Source organism: Xenopus tropicalis, chromosome 6 (assembly GCF_000004195.4).
Source record: "Xenopus tropicalis strain Nigerian chromosome 6, UCB_Xtro_10.0, whole genome shotgun sequence".
Lineage (NCBI taxonomy): Eukaryota > Metazoa > Chordata > Amphibia > Anura > Pipidae > Xenopus > Xenopus tropicalis.
In genome coordinates this window covers 59887914-59910913 of record NC_030682.2, presented here as the reverse complement: position 1 = coordinate 59910913, position 23000 = coordinate 59887914, and the positions used below count along the sequence as shown (strand labels likewise).

Below are 23000 nucleotides of genomic sequence, written 5' to 3'. Positions count from 1 at the left end.
CCAACTTTAGTGTTTCTCCCAAGTATGCTGCTTCTACTAAAAACAGTTCGATTGTTCATGATAATGTGGAGTTATCGGAGTGAACGTGATGCTTTCTGGAGATAAAGGCGACTTCCTCTAGCAGCAGATTAGATCAGCAGGCTCTTCTGTAGCCGTGTTTAAAAACCCACACACACCTCAGCACATAGGCTTCTAGTTTCCAACTAAACCAGAATTCTGCATTTCCCAGAGCAAGTATTAATAAGTTCATTTACAATGACCCTGACAAAGTTTGTATAGCCACAACTTGCAACTCAAACGCTTAAACTGAAATTTTGGTATTCAGCATTTTTCTATTAAAAAAAATGCATATAGATTGTCAGCTCTACGGGGCAGGGACCTCCATCCTCTTGTGTCTTTGACTCTTAACTTTTTGCAACTGTATTTATCTTGTATTTATTTGTATTTATTGTTATACTTTGTATTTATCTATTATTATCTTAATAACCCCCTGTTTGCATTAATGTATTCTACTGTACAGCACTGCATACATACTGTAAGTAGCGCTTTATAAATAAAGATATACATACATACATACATTTGAAACATACTAGCTGTTCCTAGGATAAAGTTTTCTATTTATTTGTCTAGCGTATTAGTCAACAGGACTGCAAAGCTGTAGAAGATTGTAGTCTCTGTCCTTTTTATTCCTATTGCATCTATAAAGACATTACAGTAATATTATTTAGACATAAGTGTCTGCAGAACATACTGGTATGTATGAGTGTTATATTACATTTTTAGTTACTTTCACAGTAAGAACTGCATAAATAAGAACAAAAAAATTATCTTTTTAAAATGTAATATTCTTTATTATTGTAGACATTATTGCACTGCAAATTTTAATTGCTCAGAGCACATTTTTAAAGATTTTAAAGGGCTTTTACACACTGTATTTGTTCTGTCACTATGGGATAGAATGGGGTCTTTTAACACATGCGTGGTGTAATGCATAAGAAATCTAGCACAAAGGTGTAACAATAATGACTTTTTCAGTAAGATGTTTTATCCCACTTGTGCAGACTATAAAATACACAGGATGATGGATCACAATATACTTCTGTGGGTGTGCAAATATTTACTTATAATACAAATATGAGCATATATGAACAATATGAGCAAAAAAAAAACTGTTTACATAAAGGAAAACTTTTTGCAATTGTGTATTTTTTTTTATATTGTTAACTATATATTACATTCCCATCTAATAAAATGCATAGATTTAATGTATCTATATTTATTACATATGGATGCCTTTCTGGCATTTTACAAAATGGGAAGGCAGACTTTTTGTGCAAGTATGCACAGCATTATGTAAATGCTGGGAAGCACCCTAACAGCTATGAGTTTCCTCTTACTCAAAGCAACCTTCCTTCAGCAAAAAAAATGACTTAACCATGTAAGTGCTAGTAAACCTAGGAAAATCATGGATTAGATGGTACAGGTATTGGACCCCTTATCCGGAAACCCAAAACCCAGAAAGCTCCGAATTACGGAAAGCCTGTCTCCTATAGACTCCATTTTAATCAAATAATTCAGAATTTTAAAACTGATTTCCTTTTTCTATGTAGAAATAAAACAGTACCTTATAATTGATCCCAACTAAGATATAAATAATCCTTATTGGATGCAAAACAATCCTTATGGGTTTAATTAATGTTTTATTGATTTTTTAGTAGACTTAAGGTATGGAGATCCAAATTACGGAAAGACCCCTTATCCGGAATACCCTTGGTCCCGGGCATTCTGGATAATGGGTCCTATACCTGTACTGACACAGTTAAATGAACTGCTCTGCTTTTCTTAGACTTAGATTTACGGAGCTGAGCTGAGTGCAGCTACACGAAGCAGAGATTGGGCCAAAAATTCATGCTTTCGTGTTTATTAAGCCAAACTCTACTTTGCTACGTGTAGCTGCATTTAGGCAGATGCTGTGCCTGTCAGTGCAGCTACACAGAGCTGCTGATGCGAATGGATCTGCTTTTCTTAGCCTGTGTAGAAAATGCAGGCAGAGAAAAGCGAATGATCCACCATGCGTGACTCTGCCCTAAAGGAAACTGATCCATAGAGCCTGCCTATGGGCTTTTACAAATGACCTTTGTTCTCATGCTGTGGCTCTTTAATGTGTCCCACTGCAAGGAAACAACGCAGCACATTCTTCGCTATGGATTTGTACTACTATTGTACTACTATGGATTTTACACCACTGGAAACACAGGTGGATGCATGTGGAACGCACATCCCCAGTCTTGCTATGGTCTGTACCACCCCCTGGATAAACAAATTTGGCACACTGTGTAGACCATAGCTTCAAAAGGTTAAGACCAGTCCTGTCCTTATTGCCTGACATAAGGCAGGTGGAAAGGACAGTTAGGCTTTCTAACTTGTACATCTGCATGATGTGCAAGTTAAGGGGATAAGTGCCTAAGTGCCTTCCTCTATTCCATATCCCATGAATAAAATGCTGCCAAATGGAGAGCCAAAACAGACTGCAAAGATCTACAGCAATTCTATGAAAGTGGAAGGCAGTATCCAAATTTTTAAAAAACAAATTGTTTGCATTGTTCACACCACTGTATTGGTAATTGACCCCTATGGTAAACAAGAAGCCACGGTTTACTGGGATGAGCTTTTGTGTTCCTTCTAAAGCCTTACTTTTGTGTGCAGGCTGCAGAGTCCTATTAAACTATTAAAAATATATCTATTTTACAGTAACGGGAAGGGAGAAGAAAGTTTTCCTTTGTTCCAGTTACAGAAAGCATTCTTCCATAAAGATGAAGCGTGAATGTAGCATAATTTAAGAGCACTGATTCATCAAGCAATGTCATTTTTTTAAGGAAAGTAGAGATCCTGTAAGCAATGAATAAAACAAAAACCAGCAAAACAAAACGTGTTTGGAAAAGCTTTTTTGATTGTAAAACAGAGAATGTTCAGATGTGTGGCACATTTAACAACAAAACAGTACAGTACTTTTTTTTGGTTTAGAAAGGTAACTTACTGTACCTATGCTATTTCATCTTTCTGTCTATAAAGGAAATTAGCATTGGCACACAGGGTGACTTTCAGTGTTTTTGCCCATCACATTGTTTAGTAGCCAATACACATAATAGTGTGGATTTTCAGAAAAAAAAACATGAGGACACTTTGAAGGGTTTTGGAGTCACACATACTAAAAATCATGGAAAATGCCCCAAATCACCCTGTGTTGACCTAAAAGTAATCCATTTAAAATTGTTAAGGAATACAACATTCTCATAATCTTCATTTTGTAAAACAACAGAATCATATTTATGTACCAAATAAAGCTGCTGTATTTTTATGTAAGGATTCACATATGACCACATAAGTACCACAAAAAAATAAGTGTTTATGCATACACAAAAATTAGCACTGAAGTTTGCCAGTTAGAACACCATTCAGAAAATGAAAATATTCATGCTTGTGTATTAACAATAACATTCAATAGGGATGATTTACAGTGGGGGAGACAGCAGCACAGTTCTACAATGGGGAGTATAATCCACCTTTAGAGATCTAAATCAAAAAAAGTATAGAGTGCCCCAAACCCATATTGTGAATCTGGAAAATGATTTCAATAAAATCAAGGTAAAATTGCCCTCAAAATATATCAGACAATAAAAACCTCAACAGTCATTAGTCTCCAATTCTCCTTTTACCCATCCTCTCTTCCTCTCATTTCCTCATTTTCCTCTTTTCATATAGTCCAAAACATTTTTAGTTCAGGTTTACAAACTAGATTATAATACAGCAATAGGAGAAAAAACATTAGTTATGTTTCTCTATGTCTTCAGGCTCCTCTCTAATAGCAGAGAATGTGTTGCCTGCATCAGTACAATAGAATAGGCTCTAGAATGTGTAATATTTACAGTATTTCCTAGAACTGCAAATTCCTATTTGAAAATATAGGTAGGAGGAAGGAAACACTACAATATAATAATAATCTTACCAATTGATTTCTCATTCTTGGAATTCTGTTGTGATGCTGCATTTGTAGACAGATCTTCAGGCACAGGCATGGGCTCATCTGGGTCATCCAAACCATCGCTCATTGCAGGGCTCTGATTTCCTGTAATACAACACAAAATATCACTGTGTCAATATTACATATGTACATAAGTACATTTATAAAATTTGTTTTTTTAGTAATTTGCATCAGTCTCTAATGTTATGAAAAAAACTCATTAACTATCATAGCAACAATAGGAGGCAGGAAGTATGTGCATTATTGTTTTTAGACTGATGAAACATGGGCATTAAGTATGGGGTGAAATGGGCATTATTAAAATAAAGTGTATGAGGCACATTCATTAAGGGGCACATTTACAAAAGCACGAACGCTTGAGCGTTCATGCGAACGCTCCGATCGCATTTTCGCCGATTTTTTCGGGCGTCCGCACGACTTTTTCGTACGCCGCACGACTTTTTCGGACGTTTGCACGAAAAAATCGGAAAGGTTTTACCGCTGTTTACAATTGTTCGGTACGAAAATTTCGGGACTTTCGGATCGCCAAAACGATATTATCGTGACTAATACGATTCACTTTTGGATCGCCAATACGATATTATCGTGACTAATACGATTCTTTCGTAAGCATTTTCGTGATATTTGCGATCTTCAGAAATTTTCGTTTCCAATACGTTTTTTTCCCATTCGTGATTTTGATTGGTGGATTAGTAAATGTGCCCCTTAGTGTACAGATAATATGTGGTTATATATAAGGAACAGTGAAAAGATAATCCACACTCACAGGACATATAAGGATTAATGTGCATTTATTTGAGAGACTAACATTACGGATAGGTCCCTAGCCTTTGTCAAAGTTATTTTTTACCATATACCCCTCAGCCGTCCAGATATGAGGAGTATCAGGCGTTTCATCTATACGCATTTCAAAGTGTTAAACAGTTGCCTTCTTGATCAGGAATGGATGCAATGGCAGACAATATTGGCCTATTAATGGCCAGCTTAATATCAAGGACAGCTTGTTTTTGGAATTGAAATTAAATATTTTCAATTAAAAATATTAGAATAATAAATATTTTATTTGCAGAATGCACTTATGGTATAATTTGTGTACAAATGGCATTTTTTAAGTGCCCACTGCTTTATATTACACTGGACTTGGCATAATCCTAAAATCAAAATCACCTTTATGCCTGGTGATTGATGGTGTCTTTTTATACCAGTTTTTACCCTGCTTTATAAACTGACTTCTCAGAGAAGAATGTTACATAAGTTTTCCAAAATAACTTTACCCAACCAAAAGCAAAATCAGGGGAAATGTCTGTTAGTCTCTACAGTACAGTCACCAATACAATGTTTTCATACATCTGTAGTTTTCTAAGAAGTAAAAGGGGCCTTGACCAAATATTACACTGCAAAGTGGGACATTACCTGTGGCCCAAAAGCTACAAAAAAATAAAAGAATTGGGTAAGTTTTAAAATTTGATAACAAAATCCTGTCTTTGTTTAAGATTTCCAAAGAAAAAAACAAAAAACAAATGACTTGGTTTAGATTCTCTAACTGAAAGTTTCAACAAAAGCAAGTGTCATCTATACAACTGCCCTAGTTTATCTGAACAGCATTTGTCATTGCCAAATGTACCAGGTGTACTGGGCAGAATAAAGCCATGCGCTCTGTAAAAGTATTACACAATAATAATAAGTAAAATGTTTTCAATAAAAATGCAGAAATTAGACTACAGTCACCATTCAAACAAGGAACAAAACTTTTACCAATAATTCTTTGTGCATGCTTATCAGCTTGAACCCCAATTGCTGGATCAGAATGGATAAATAAAACACTAATGTAAAATCAAACATAAAAAACACATTAAGGACATTTATTCTAAAGTTGCTCAAACTCAGTTGTTCATCTGCTTTACATTTCACCCCACTATGGTGGCTGTAGTTTTTTGACTGATCTTTTTCTGGTACCTAATAACTCTGTTATTTTTTATTACTGCAGGGTACAGGATACAACTGGTACTACACAAAAACATTTTTTGTGATAGTATTGCTAACTGCATAGGCCAGTTTTTATTTTTAAGAATAATTCTAAAAACAAACAAACTAAAACAGCTACAGCAAAGACATGAAAGATACGCTTATTGTAAAGAGAAAGTTAGGAAATCATACATATAATAGAACTAGTCTACAAAATTTACAATTAATAGTAAAATTTACTTAGCATAATAAAGAGCTAAAATGATTAACAGTCCAAAGACCTGAGCTGCCATTTCAAAACTGGAACTTTTTCAAGTTGGTAAATCAAGTCTCCCTGGCTACAGATAACTGGCTTGGATGTCCGTTTAACACAAGACCCCAGTACAAACCTCAAAGAACACTGCTTCATTTGGTTCAAGCTTGTGGTTTTTTAAAACACATACTGTATACAGTTTGCAGTTTAAATAACTGGATAAGCAGTTCTGTGTTGTGTATAGGACTATGCTTGTGCAACTTGTCACACTAGACAGAACTATTTTACAATTAAAATTTGACTAACATCAGATGTAAACTGCTGCTTTTATTTGGCAAAAAGACTGCCAGTTAATGCAGATAACATCTCAGCCTTTGGTTCCCTGGAGGTGCCGGATACTGTTCCGTTAAATATATCTCACTTTGCTCTTTTCATTTCACAACTGCAACAGTTCCTACGATCAGATATTAGTTTCAGTAAAGGCAGAGATGTGTGAACTAAATGAGGTTTATGTGGGCTGTGTTTTTCTGCTATCACGAAGAACTACTTGCTGACTTTCCAAAATATAATGAAAAAAAAATCCATCTTCTTTTCTTTGCTATGACTGAATGGATGTCTGGAATCATTTGACAACTTAAAGTCATGACTAAAGTCATGTCCACAAATACAGCATCCCTGTAAGATTAATACCCCTCTAAACTTCTCCAATGATCCAGGGAGTGGACCAGTGCACACTACAAATCCATTGTAGTTTGACTCATGTGCATGCTAATATGCACACTATGATCAGACACCTTCAACATCAGTAGCAGGGGGTGTATAATGACATGTAGGCCTGTTCTCCTGTGGAGCTTAAAGTATGCAAGAAAATCCTTGGATAGAACAAAGAGTATTGTGGGTGCACACCATTGCCATCTATTATGCACATGTGATCAAGACAAAAAAGGGCTAATCGGTGACTATAATAAATTATTTGCAAGTGCATTTCAAAATCAAGGTTTTTTTAGGTTATGATCATAAAGTTGCATAGCCACCATATGCCATCCAGGTAAAGCCTATATATTGGTCACAAGTATATACCTCTGGGAATACTTATATAACCTGGCACCTCCCACCTTGGTGGTATTTCTTGTAAAAAGTGTCTTGTGACCAACATACATTTTTAAAGACCACTATTAAAGCAACAGGTGTGGGGGTCTTAAACACACGGAAGATGGGATTGTGTGTTGATTGAAGCCACAGATAGATCGAGGCTTTGGTTGACACTCAAGTCAATATACTGTTGATACTAGGGATGCAAATTAGGGTTCAGATTTGGTTCTGTATTTGGCTGAATCTTTCACAAAGGTTCCTCCGAATACCAAACCGAATCCGAACCCTAATTTGCAGATGCACATTAAGTGACCAAGGGGTTAAAAAGAACCGCATGCTGTAAGCACATTGAAAAATTTTGAACTTCCGTGTTTATGTGACAAAAAGTCACACGATTTTAAGGATTTGGTTTAGCCAGGAACATGGATTCGACTGAATCCTGCTGAAAATGGCAGAATCCCGAACCGATTCATGGATTTGGCGCATACCTAGTTGATACTAACTGGCACCCCACTATCATTCCTTGATGGTCCTTTGGGTCTTGTGCTGCTACAGCTCCTCAGCTTGGCTGTGGACATAACATCTCTGAGTTCCTTGACAAAGGCTCTTCTACAGGACATGACCTGCCTGTGGCTCTGAATACATACAGTATATTCCCTCTTTAGAGAGGGGCAGTCAAGATACTCATTTAAGCCACTCCCCTGCTTTCACCCTGCCTGTTTAGCTTCAACATGAAGTGATATCACTGATGCAGGGCTACCTTATCTTCCCCCGAGAACAACATTCTACCAGGCAGGAACCCCAATACATTGCTATCAGCACACAAAATTGTGCTCTTAACCACACAGAAGGAAAACTACAAGCGACAACAAAAAAGGTGCACATTACAGACATTGTAAATAATGTGGATGACTAAAGGGTAGATTTTAAAATTGTCAAATATAAAGCAGAGAATACTAATTTATCACTTTTTATAACAACTTTCCTCCAGGAAAGTGTCTAAACAAACTGGCACATTTGCAAAGCATTTCCTGCTTTCCTATTAGTCACAAATGAGTCAAATTCACTTTTTTCCTATATGGAAACTATAGTACAGTGGCAGTGATAAACTATAACCCTAACAAATTGAGAGCTTGAGTGGGTTCATTTTAATACAATGCAAGTTATAAGTGAAATTTTGATTCGTAAGCTTCTTTTTTGAAAAGCTATCATTATCTCTTACCAAGTGAAATATATGTTTTACTGTGTGCACACTTCACCCAGCTTACGGCACAAGGAGCAGCAGACACATTGTGACAACTTTAAAGAAGAAGGAAAGGCATGTTGGCATTTTACTGTCAATAGATTAGCCACAATAGTGTAAACTAGAACACTATATTTATTTTACAGAAAGCTTTACCATGAGATAAATGCTAAAATAGCAGTTGCCATTTTAGCTTGGTCTCTGTAGCTTCAGTGCTGCAGCTCTAGCTGCTCGTAGCTAAGATTACACAGGATAGTTGGGAGGGGGAGAAGGAGATAGGAGAGGAGAGCAGATTGAGCAGACTGTGCCCTGAAGAATTTTTCTGAGAGAAGGAAGTCTAATACCGAAGAACATATCTAGATTTTAAGCTCTACGAGGCAGAGACCTTTTGTCTCTTAACTTATTGCAACTGTACCTGGTATTTATTTCTATTTATTGTTATACTTTGTATTTATCTATTATTATTTTAATAGCCCCCTGTTTCTATTAATCTGTTCTACTGTACAGCGTTGCGTACATAAGTAGCGCTTTATAAATAAAGATATACATACATACATGTATACATAAAAGAAGAAGAAGAAATCCTGTGTTTCTTTTGATAGAGCATTCCGTGCAGTGTGGCTTTAGTTACATAGACCATTCTGATAAAGCTTACTTACTTTTTACCTTTCCTTCTCCTTTAAGGTGATTGAAGACATGATCACAAGTAGCTTAAAAAATTACTAGGCTCAGGAGGAGGATAATGTTTACAGATATACTGCTTACAAGTGATGAGCTTCACCAAAAAGTCCTCGAAACAACAAAAATTCTTGAAACAATGGGTGTTTTTTTGCAGCAACTTTTTTTTTAGCCATCGGAGTGGGAGTTTTTTTGCAGCTGGCAAAAAATTTTGCTCATCACTACTTACGAATGTGCTAGAGCCAGTGCTGTCTAACTGGCGGCAGGTGGCCCCCCTGTTTGGCACCCATCTGTCTGTCTGCTGCGAGTGCTTACCTTTGTGTAAGCTTTTAAATAGTATAAGTACCGAGATTAATTGGCCCCTGTATTTTTCACACCTCAGTTTCAGGCGGTAATCCCCTGCATTTTTCAAACCTGTAAACCCATTAATTGTACACACCTGTTAGTCCCTGCATTGTTCACACCTGTAATACCTCAGTCTGTAGGTGCCTCCATTGTTTATCTGTTCATGCCTCAGACAGACTGTAGGAGCAGTGATGGCATTGTGTCACTATATGTACTGCAATACAAACTGTTCACCTTGGAGTGGTCATGATCATTTACTCACATATTATATGATATGTATCCCTGTCTCCTTTCCTACACTGGCTGACCTACTCTACGCTGCCTGTATGTGCCATACTCTTGCAGCCCTACACTGCCTGTGTGTGCCATACTCTATCAGTGTTTTGGTTTTTTTTTTGCTGTGCTACCACAATTAATGTGGGTATTGTTTTAAATGTTCTTGTGATAATGTTGGTGTGGCTTGAAGTGGGTGTGGTTTAAAAAAGGGGAGTGGCCAAACCTGTCTTTTATTATCAGCCCTCCACCACCAGCCCCACAGAAGTTGAATGGCACTGTGCTATGGAATCTCAAAGAAATCAGGATTCCTTGCGTATTCATTTATGCCCAAAGCATTTTAAATATCAAATTGTGGAACTGTCACATGCTAGCCTATAGTCAAAATACTTTATAGAAAGTTACCAACTCTGACTCACTTTGGCTTTGGATGAAAGAAATAGTTACAATAGCTTTAAAATAAACATGTGGAGACCACTGGATTGGAAATGGAAAGACAATTTTCCAAAAAACTCCTTCAAAAGAATATGCAGGTAACTTAGGTGTGGAACGGTTTTCATAGAATTGTAGGAGGATTTTGTTTTATTAACCAGGGTCTGCAATATAATAAATGAGACTAGTGCCTTCTGTTTCTGAATACAGGTTTATTAGGTAATACCATATATTTTAGTGATTAGGCTCATGGCACTGTTGGTATATTCTATTCCAATCATCTGTCACATTAAGTTTTGATCACAAAATGCCCCATGTAAACTGCTGGTGACAGGCAGTTTCCATTAAAACTAATGACAGGCTCCTCAGCATTATTTAAGCACTACTTTACTGTCTTGAAACAGGGTAGAGAATGTTATATGATCCTTTTTTAACAAGATTCCACCCTCAGTGATCACCAGTCAGTGGTTCAGGAGCAACATGTTGCTCACCAACCCCTTGGAAGTTGCTCCCTGTATTTTTGAATTCCTGGCTTAGAGGCAAGTTTTGGTTGCATACAAATCATGTGTACTGCCAAACAGAGTCTCCCGTAGGCTGCCAGTCCACATTATGGCTACCAAATAACCAATTACAGCCCTTATTTGGTACCCCCTGGTACATTGTTCATGCTTGTGTTGCTTCCCACTCCCACATTTAAACGTGGCTCATGGTTAAAAAAGGTTGGGGACCCCCAACTTTAGTGATGACTATCCTGAATTATCTCAGATTTGGGTTACTATAAAAATAGTTAGTGCTTATGCTAACATATACTTTGATTAGGTAAATTAGCATACAGTGCTAAGTCCTTAACCCTTGGAGAGCTTGATCTGCAACTTAAAAGGTGAAGCGTGGTTTACTAAATATTTTTCAGTGATCTCACCTGACATTTGGGTAATATCCTGTGCCTCATCTGTTTCCATGTTTTTCTGGTTATCTGCAAATTAAATTTAAAGACTGTTAAGGACAGTTGAATAAAAAAAACTAAAAACTCATCTCTAAAATGATTAGAATATTCTCCTTGTATTTTCTTTCTTCTGTACTTTCCTGGGTATCAGACAGCAGCAGACCTTGATCTTTTCATAAAGAAAAACAGAATTACAAAGATGTATAAAAAAATATCATTATGAGCACAGGAGGACCAAATTTGTTATTTATTGTTAATTTCCTACTGCATAATAACCCAAAATGCAAACTGACTGCAACAAAATTAAGCAGAAAATTAAATGGCCCTGGGTCATTGTAGGCACAGAATTCATTCTCTCGGCTGATCTATAGTTATGTTCCTTTTAATTTACTGAGCATGCATCGATGAACCTTGAGTCAGTTTGGTGACACGCGTACAATCAGCAATCAAAAACGAAAGCAATTTGCTGAAGAATGTCTCATTTGCTCAGGCAGGGCTGCATATCTGAGCAGCAGCAGTTGCTGCCTCTATTAATAATAAATACACCTCAAGCAGTGGCAGATGGGCAAAACAGAAACTAGGGTCTTTACTGCGTAAAAAAAACTTCAAGTCAGAGTATAATGGTTCTTTTCTACTTATGGAGAAGTCTACCTCCCAAAAATAGCAAGGCATACCCAGGAGAGAGAAGCAAGACCTTCCTGTTTTACTAAACAGATGGCTCTACAGTTTTGGAACACATAGTAGGAAGCATTTGCCCCCTTGTTGCAACATAATGTTCTGGAGACTCACTTGCAAGTGACAGGAAACACCAGGGAAATATAGGCTGGGGGTTAACTGTGTAGGAAAAAAGTAAAAGTTTAGTTAAGCATCAAGGTCAGTAGGATGAAATCCTACAATCACCTTGTGCACATCTGCTGACTCCCAGTATGCCAGCTTGCTACTAAGGCAGGTATTGTCAGAATATCTCTCATATTAATTCATAGATTGTTTGAGGATGACTAAAGGATAGATGAAATAAAACTACCACTAACCCATCGATAATGTTTTCCCATCCTTAAAAATTAAAAATCGCTGTTGATGATTTTGTGAATTTGTACAGGGCTGACATTGAAAATGTATACAGCACTTGGGACCCTCCATGTGTGGTGGGCCCATTCTGAACAGTACTGGTGATTGTATTTAAAGTTTAAGAATGCTTAAAACATTTCAACATTCAATCCCTCTGACTGATGGCTGCACTAACACTACAAATTACAATAAGGCCTGGACCTCTAAAATAAGTAGAATATAACCTCATTATTATATTGATTTTTGTTTATAAAGCATACAGTTTGTAACAAAATAAAATAAAAATCATGATACAAACATAACACAATTGTGTGTTGCACTAGTTGGTAAATGGTATTTAGTAACAAGCCATTTATTGATATCATATTATTGAACTATCATATTATTATTATAAAAAAATATGTTTATCTTGTAATTATAAGCTTTTTAATAGCATTGATAAGAGCCACCCAAAATATGAGAGTCTCTGATTTGGTTTTACAGGTATGGGACCCTAATATGATTGAAAAAGTGTATACTGTAATTTTCTCTTTTTAAAGATTTGGTTAGAGCAAATTTAGTATTAGAAGTAAATATGGCAGTATCATCTAAAGATAAATAAACGTTGTGTTTAAGGAATTTGGAATAGTTTGTTAAGAGTTCCATACATAGTATAAAAAATGTATGGGGAAATGGGGAAACCTACATGTGTACCAATGTGAAAGCAATTAATATAGTATTGCCTAGGTGGTTACTATTTATATTGTGGAATATTGGCCTTAAACATGCTATTTGTACTTGAAAAGTCAGATTATAAAGGGTTGGCATAACATTGTTATTGGAATACCTCAGGGACTTTTTTTGTCTTTCTTTGCTTTTTAATGTTTTCATATATGTTGATATTGACATTGAAAGTACTGTTTACTGAAGATCCTGAATAGTAGAATTTTGGAATAGTTTGTTAAGAGTTCCATACATAGAATAAAAATGTATGAAGAAATGGGGAAACCTTGATGTGTACCAATGCAAAAGCATTTCAAAGAACAAATCAGTAACCACCCATCCTATGATGGGTGGTTACTGATTATATTATAGAATATTTGCCTTAAACATACTATTTGTTCTTTGTCTATTGCTTTTTAATGTATTCATATAGGTTGAGTACTGTTTACTGAAGATCTTAAATAGTGCATATAGGAAGGCATATTAATGGGTTGGAAAACCCACAGATGCCAAGGGCTTGTACACTTCCTAATAACTTGTACTTAGGGCTTGTATATTTCCTAAATACTTGTACTGATGGCTTGTACACTTCTATGGACTTGTGCTGAGGGCTTCTACTCCTCCTTGCAACTTGTATTGAGGCTTTGTGTACTTCCTAAGGACTTCTGGAGAGGAACTGTAGGCTTCCTAAGGCCTTGTAATAAGGGTTTGACACTTCCTAAGGACTTGTAATAAGGATTTGTACACTTTGTAAGGAGTTATTAAAAGAGAAGAAAAGGTAATAACGCTTACCTGGTATTACGTTTTGATGCTCCTATTAGCAGAAAACTGCTCCAGCCTAGTGTATTTTTAAATGAGCAGCCACCTTTTTCGTCTTTTTCATTCTTCTGGGCTAGCGCACTCACAATAGAGTGAAAAAGCCGGCTTTTTTTCTTAAAGTTCGGGTTTTCACTCTACTGTGCATACACAACCAACATGAAGAAGGAAGAAGATTGCTCCATGTTGGTTACTAAGAAGAAGGTATCAGGTAATTGATTATAATCAGTGATTATAATCAGTGCCTAACATATGGCACCCCAAGTGATTTCACCTTTCCTTCTCTTTAAAGTGCTTGTAAACTTAAAACTTGTAGTAAAGGTGTGTACACTTCATAAGGACTTGTATTGATGGCTTAGTAGAGTAAAGAGTATAACTCTCTATTTTTTAAATTTTTTACTATTACCCTGTCATAAAAAGACACAGTACATTTTACAGTCTAAGCTAGCATAACACCATATTGATGGCATACCATACACATGAAGTAACCATGAAAGTGCATTACACAAACAAAAGTTAAGGGCAGTTGTTGCTTATATGTTGCAGTTTATTAAAGACTCCTTTTAAGTCAATAATTCTTTTTTTAACACATTATTTATATATAGGAAGTACGCGGTTAATGAAATGTTACATAGGGTTAAAAAAAAAGTCCATCAAGTTCAGCAAACTGGAAAATGAGGTTCAGTGTGGACAAGTGCAAAGTTATGCACTTTGGTAGAAATAATATAAATGCGAACCACCTACTGAATGGTAGTTTGTTGGGGTATCTTTAATGGAGAAGGATCTGGGGGGTTTTGTAGATAACAAGTTGTCTAATTCCAGGCAGTGTCATTCTGTGGCTACTAAAGCAAATAAAGTGCTGTCTTGTATAAAAAAGGGCATGGGCTCAAGGGATGAAAATATAATTTTGCCTCTTTATAGGTCCCTGGTAAGGCCTCACCTTGAGTACGCGGTGCAGTTTTGGGCTCCAGTCCTTATGAAGGATAGTAATGAGCTGGAGAGAGTGCAGAGACGTGCAACTAAACTGTTTAAGGGGATGGAAGATTTAAACTATGAGGTTAGACTGTCGAGGTTGGGGTTGTTTTCTCTGGAAAAGAGGCGCTTGCGAGGGGACATGATTACTCTGTACAAGTACATTAGAGGGGATTATAGGCAGATGGGGGATGTTCTTTTTTCCCATAAAACCGATCGACGCACCAGAGCCCACCCCTTTAGATTAGAGGAACTGAGCTTCCATTTGAAGCAGCGTAGGTGTTTTTTTACGGTGAGGGCAGTGAGGTTGGAATGCCCTTCCTAGTGATGTGGTAATGGCAGTTTCTGTTAATGCCTTTAAGAGGGGCCTGGATGAGTTGAACAAGCATAGTATCCAAGGCTATTGTGATACTAAAATCTACAGTTAGTATTAGTAGTTGTATATGTAGTTTATGTATGTGAGTGTATAGATTGGTAAGTATAGGTTGTGTGTGCTGGGTTTACTTGGAAGGGTTGAACTTGGTGGACTCTGGTCTTTTTTCAACCTTATGTAACTATGTAACTATGTAACCCTTCCAACTAAACCCAGCATACACAACCTATACCAATCTATACACTCACATACATAAACTATATATACGAAGATTAATACTAACTGTAGATATTAGTATCACAATAGCCTTGGATATTCTGCTTGTTCAAAAACTCATCCAGGCCCCTCTTAAAGGCATTAACAGAATCTGCCATTACCACATCTCTAGGAAGGGCATTCCCCAACCTTACTGCCCTCACCGTGAAAAACCACCTACGCTGCTTCAAATGGAAGCTCCGTTCCTCTAATCTAAAGGGGTGGTCTCTGGTGCATTGATCGTTTTTATGGGACAAAAGAACACCCCCTTATAGATCTGTATCTATGACTATGTCACTCCAATAAAACTAGAGGGTAATTTATAAAAATGCTATTCTACAAGCAACTGCTGAAAAAAACCTAGAAAAATAAAAAATAAACAATTTTAGAATATCACTGTCTATACAGGTATAGGACCTGTTATCCAGAATGCTCGGTACCCGGGGCTTTCTGGATAAGGGATCTTTCCGTAATTTGGACTGCCATGCCTTATGTACTAAAAAATGATGTAAACATCATTTAAACCCAATAGGAATGTTTTGCCTCCAATAAGGATTAATTATATCTTAGTTGGGATCAAGTACAAGGTACTGTTTTATTATTACAGAGAAAAAGAAAATTATTTTTAAAAATTAGAATCATTTTCTTATTATGGAGTCTATGGGAGATGGCCTTTCCGTAATTCGGAACTTTCTGGATAACAGGTTTCCTGTTACCTGTACCATACTAAAAAAACTTTTTTAATACTCTTAAAATTTCTCATTACAACTGATATCTGTTCTCATGAATTCATTACTAGATATGCTAAATTGTCTGCAGCTATGAGTTAGAAAGACAAGAGAACAAGACAGCTAAAAAAATGTATGATACTTGAGACCTCTGAAACCCCCACAGTTAATGGGACAAACAATGTTTAAAAGTCTGTTAGGGCAGTTAGTTTTCATTTACTTGTTTTCATCTGAAAAACTTAACGTTTAATAAGAAGTGAAATGTGTTCTAGCTCATGACTTGACTGCACACACCCATAGGAAATGAGCAATTTCATGAAGGAACCGGATTTGGCTTCACATTTTCTCTTGCTTGTTGTGGGTTCTTTTTCAGTCTTGCAAAAATGCACTAAAGGTAGTGAAGTGCAATGCAGTATACGTAATAATCATAGCTCTACAAGTGGTACCATGAAATTAATATTTTGCTGATGGTTTGATGTGATACAAGTCAAAATTAGGTCAGCATTAACACTGTACCCCATGCTATACCTTGAGATATGTAAAGTTTAATTTTTTTTAAATGTTTAAGTTTCTTTTATTGTTGGGCAATTACAGTTGAAAGACATAGCTAAGAATGTTTGCGACAAACCAGAATTTACATGCAATATAAATCATATTTGACCTATATAAATAAAAAAGTGTCTTATTTAGTGTTGACATATTATGCAGTACTATACAGTGAATAGCAAATTATTACTAGCATGCTTTATTTATGCAGACCCAATGTAATACACACTGCTTTCGAGTGTAATTTTATAATCATTCACAATAGTGACAGAGGAGCTAACAATTTAATTTAAAATCACACATTCACACTAAGATCAATTTAAACCAAAGCCAGTTAACCTATCATTATCTTTACAGAACTTCAGAAAATTGGGAACGCATGCTTACAAACATGGAAAAAGCATATAAACCCAACCCAGGCCATAGTCAGATTTAAACACCCCAGCACTTACATCAGTTCCTGCCTCTGTACAGTTTACAGTCAGATCTCCCCACCACAAGCACATAAGCATAAAGCCTGTTCCATCAAGAAGTAAACAATCTACAGTTTTTTTTACTGTGGAAGGAATCTGTAACTTCTGGAAAGAAACCCACATGGACATTAGGAAAAATAGAAACAGCACATATAATGCTCTTGTTGGAATCAAACCCAAGATCCAAAGTTACATGGTACTGTGCTACACAAACCTGTGTTTCAATATGGAATTTGAAACTGCATGTTTTTCTCTTGGCACAGGTATGGGATCTATTATTCAGAAGCCATTATCCAGAAATGTCCAAAAAGAAAAATCCATTTCCCATCCCTTTTACTTGGTACTTGATGGTATCCTAACATCAAAAAATATGGTAGGACCTAACAGAAAGTAAGAATGATCTTCATCTTCTGAAAATTCTGCATCACATGCTTAAAGTTCTCTCATATTATGTAATCCTCTCAAATATCACTTTAGCTTCACATGCTTCAGTACCCAGTTACCAGTCCATTTCTACAGATATTTCAATTTCTGCTGCTATTGGGGTTGAACGTGAAGCCTTTCTTAAAACTTATATATCATAAAACCTAGTTTTTAGATGCTATTATATATTTAGAAAAGAGATACCTTGTGGTATGCCCAGAAAAAAATACACGTAATGTTAATGGTGACTGGCCATTTTTAATGGCGAGGCAGTGGCCAATGCTCAAAAAAACAAGAGCACAGTTTTTACTCTTGGCACCCTGTCCCACCGTCAGTGCTTTTAGGTGCTGGTCTGGAGCACCTAAAAACACTTTCCACATGAAAACAGCGCTGTGGATGCTCAGCAGCAATATATTCATAATGGGTGGGGGATGGCATGTAGTCTCCCCCCTACCTACTAACTTGCTCAGGCTTCAAAACAGCCTTTTAGATCTTGCTTGCCCTATGGCACGGCAGGGCTGCCTTGTGCCCACCAGAGTTGCACTTTGCACCTCATCCCTTATTTTTAATCCAACGCAAGGTACAGAGTGAAACAACATCCAGGCCACAAATAATTAGTTAAGCACCAAACGTGATTTTTGCTTACATTTAAAGACTTAAATAATAGGTTTAAGACGCAAGGTTCAAAGCAGCAGCATAGTGCATCTATAGAGTTGTGTAAGTACTTAACTAAATTGTGTGACTGGTGTCAATTTTTGTTCAAAGTGCTCCGCCTTTTAGTTTTAAATGAGCACTACACTGTTGCTGGAATCAAATTAAAACACATAATTTTTATCAAAGGTGAGATGAGATTGTTGCCTTGGAGTCAGTAAGTTAACTTTTACATTCTGATTTTAGATAAGCAGAGAAAAGATATTGTGATGCCCATCTTAATTTTACCACAAGTACTGGATTTTAGTGAAAGTTTCTTGTGTAATATTTCTTTGTCTTTTTAAATTCTTGTCCTATTTATCTATTCAATACACTGGTATCTTATACTTAAAAAGTGACAATAGTTTAATTTTTTCCACCTGTTTTTAGTATTCCACTCCTTACATCAAAAAAGGAGTTCATCATAAATCCACAAAATACATAAATTTTCACACCAATCTAATGTCTTCTGGGGAAATTTTATTTATCCCTTTCACACACTAAGTTAGCTGAAGCACCATTCCAACAGTATTGTCAAAACAGGACAGTAAAGATGTGTTTTCTTATAGCATAACATATCGGTTATATTCTTTGGAAAATGATTTCCAATTATAAATAAGATGATAGAATAGAATAATCATTATACATTACTAGCAAAAAAAATGAATAATTCAATGTAGGTATGTATATAAAATATGCCTCATCTAATGTAAATCAGTCCCTTGCAGCCTGCTCTTAGTACATGTTATGCAGTTAAGTTAGTATTAGGTGCGTATTCTGCAGGACAGCCAACTGCAAATTTACTTGAATCAAGGTAAGGAGAAAATTCCTCCAATCATAATATTAATTTATGGAAAATCTGATTTTTTAAATTACATTTCACCAGTGTTTTATAACATTAATACATTAAATAATTCAATAAAATGTACTATGCGCCATTGCTTTCTTTAAGTGTTTGGATGTAACTATATTCTAAATCTCTTCTTTGTTGAAGACTATTGTTTCTAAAATATACACACTCACACGGTCATAAAAACATAAAACACAAATGAACTACATACATACTAATATCAAGCATCAGCTAAACATTTAAACATATAGTACTAATATGGGTTTCAATTTGTAGCAAGGGGTTAAAGAAACTTGGAGTGAAAGTGCAAAATCCTACTTATCGATCTATACTACAGAAGGAAACTATCTGATATTCTGTTCATTTCAGTTCCAATATATTTGCCATAAGTTCTCACTTGTTTTCGTGATGTAATTTTGACTTATTATCTGTATCATGGTAATCAAAAGGGAAGGGAAAAGACTCCAAAGGGAATATTTAATAGATGCTTTAATAAACTAGAAGCCTTTGGGGGCAATCATTTGTGCTTTTTGTAACGTTATTATATTGATCAATCTATTGTGTTTTTCATGTGTATATACTACAGATATAATGCGCATTACACTTTCTTATGTATCCTGCTTTCTTTCACAACTTCCTTAAACTGCCCAGCTCATGATGTTCCCTATTTGCTCATTCACTCTCCACTATTTTGCCATGCATTTTGCATACCTTTTGACAGGATATTTCAATTTAGCGGCATTTATGGGAAGTGCAGATGTGAAACATAATTGTACACTGCAATACACGTATGGGAACTGTCATGTTATTTAAACATTAAATAAACCCAACAGGGTTGTTTAACGTAGTTGGGATAAGGTACAAGGAACTGTTTTTTAATTACATGAAAAAGGAAATATATTTTAAAATTAAAGTGTTTCAGTACTTTTAGTAGGTGAAAATAAGCTTGTTTAGCTTTGTATTTACCTTAAGTTTCCACAGAAGAAGGTGATAAACAAAAGTGTGCATTTATGTACCTATATGTGATCATGGGGGAAAGTTTGATGCACAAACATGACAGCTTAATTACCAAAGCCATGCTAGTCTCAGCAACAGGCATTCTACCTTTATGTCAGATTTACAGTGTAGAAATTACAAGGTTTAAAGTAAAGAATAAAACTTTTGAATCATAATTTGCTTTTCCTTTAATACAGGAAAAATTAACCAGTATTTTTCACACTATATTTTCTACTTTTTGTCATTGGATTCCTGCAACAATTTTCAAATTTATATATATATATATATACAGTGAACAAGTGAAGTATCACAGCACATGCTTCTACATTTATATGAACACATCCATTTCATAATGGGCAAATGTAAGCACAAATTACACCTTTAAACCTCTTGTCCTTTACACCATTAAAACTCTAAACCTATCGATACATTTTCCAGCAGACATATTTACATAAGTAGAAACTGCAGTTACAAAATACATGTTATACAGCTAGCATAATTGATTTCATTCATTATACTATAGCAAGACAGATACAATGAGTGTGCCATATATTTTCCCAGTGCAGGAAGCGGGCTATCAAATAATTAGTTTAACACTGATCGACATAATTATGCGTATAAACAAATTATTCGCTGAATGGTCTATTACTTGGGAAATCAACATTTTTTGAAGCAAAACTAGATTGCTTTTTGCAGTGTCAGTTTTAAGCTAGTGAATTTGTTGCACTCAAATTTGAGCTAATTTCTCCTTTACCAGTAAAATATATATTATCTGCATTTGATTTTAAAGGTGGTTTGTTAAAATGTAATGTGGTTTGTAAATTGTAATTTTAGATAACAGAAAACTTAACATATGGGTGCTGTTTTAATTGAATTAATTTGCCCTCTCTCAGTTCTTTTCTCTATATAATATGTATGTATATTTTTGTTTAATAACACCAGATCTTTGCTGTGTGCATTCTAGCTCATCCTATTGAATATAGATGTGCTTTATAAACTTAGTAAACTTAGGAAATATTATAGGATACCGCAATAATGTTCAGTGTTCAGTGTAAATAAACTGTTTTTTGAGTTTTTTTTCTTATTACTTTTCAGTGTTACTTATCTGTAAAATGTGGACAGTTTTTGTCTAGTATGAGCAAGCGAATTAAACAGTCATCCCTTCTGAACTATGCCTAGAGCCTGCAGGAGAAAGTTTACAGTACTATTACTTGTACTTCTATTGCACTTAGAATACTATACCAAACATACACTTAAAGATGGACAAATAAAACAAAATTAATTTTATGCTATATCTTTCAGCCTAAAACTACAAGGCTGTGTCAATTGTGCTTTACGTAGCCCTTAAGTAGCTACCATGTATATAACCTAACCCATGAGAACTTCTCTTTGCACAACTTCTTATTGTACACACAGTTGTACAGTGGGAGACAGTATTTACGAATAAAAAAAAGCACTTCAATGGCAAATTTAAGTGGACAGATACAAGCATGTTCTTGTGTTAATATGATTTTAATATATAAGAGGTCTGACACGTCAAACCTGTTGCTAAAGTAAAAATTGCAAAACACAATACAGGAAACATAGTTAAGTTTATGAATCTATGACAAAACACAAACACAGCATGAGCCGTTAACTCTGAATTTAGTCATGGGACACCTGATTAAAATGAGGATATATAGGATATAAATATATAATACACAAAAAGGTAAAAAAAAAAAGAGATACTACTTCCTAGAAAACTGCTTGAGAAACTCTTTTTTAAAAAAAAAAAAATACCAGTCATTCTTACTGAATAGACATCTATTTTTTTTATAGTTTTCCTTTAGGAATATTTGTATTCCTAGCTGATATGAGAACACTTGGAAGTATATATATATATATATATATATATATATATATATATATATAAATATATATGTATATATAGTCAGTAGGTTAGTAGAGTGGCAGTGTAGGCATGCAGTATTACCTGCTCTTCCGTGGGTTGGCTGTACACAGCTCTCCCAGTCCCCAGCAGCTGTTCCATGTGCTGCTCTAAGAAGCGCTGCAGGATGAAGCTCTGGTCTCAGTCCCACCCCTCTCCACTCCACTTCCTCATTCCAATGCAACATCATTGTAGCCCAGCACTTGGCATATCCTGCACTGGCTTCTCTCTGTCCCTGCCACTGCCATTTAATAGGGAACCTGCCTGCGCAGTGCTGTGAGGACAGAGGAGGCTGAGTGGTAACTGATGATGTGCGTGTGTCAGATAATAACACACCTCCCAGTGTCAGCTTCTTTGCACAAGTGGACATGATAGAGTGAAACAGATGTTTGGTGCTCAGTACCCCTTACTAAACCAGCTTTATGTCTATTGCCAGGACTGACTTTGCTTTTACATGCTTCTTAAGATTTTTAGTTCAGTGTTCCCAAAACCTGAAGAAAAAAATGATTTTGCTTTTGAAGCAAATGTTGAACTGTTTATTCAGATTTTTCCTTTGGTGTTTTACAGTTTTTAAGTTATATCTGACAAGATCTCATGTTTTTGATACACAAAGAGGCAGATTTACTAGAGCTCTAACTTTTCTCATTTTTTAAATTTTATTCTTATTTCCAAGAATGTCTGACGTTTATCAAAAAATGTGAAATGAAAAAGCCCATGCAGGATAAGTCGCGATATTTTCGACTTGTTGCATGAAAACTGCGACTTTTTTGAATTGTTGGAAAAATACCAGCATCTCTAAAAGCAGAAAATCTCTAAAGCAGTGGTTCTCAACCTTCCTAATGCCATGACAGTTCCTCACGTTGTGGTGACCCCCAACCATTAAATTATTTTCGTTGCTACTTTTAGCTACTCTCT

At 35.8% G+C, this 23000-nt stretch overlaps 1 protein-coding gene across 4 annotated transcripts in view; it reads right to left on the bottom strand.

The window, feature by feature from the left end:
- Nucleotides 1–22321, bottom strand: part of ikzf1 (IKAROS family zinc finger 1) — a 59142-nt gene extending 36821 nt beyond the window's left edge. For 2 of the 4 annotated variants that reach the window (XM_012964637.3, XM_018094641.2), the window contains exons 1-3: nucleotides 22131–22321; nucleotides 11243–11296; nucleotides 4007–4126 (exon numbers count right to left, since the gene is read on the bottom strand). In XM_012964637.3, coding sequence (XP_012820091.2) covers nucleotides 4007–4126; nucleotides 11243–11296; nucleotides 22131–22275 — 319 coding nt within the window. In that variant the 5' untranslated portion in view covers nucleotides 22276–22321. 4 annotated transcript variants of the gene reach the window in all.
- Nucleotides 22322–23000: the final 679 nt, after the last annotated feature.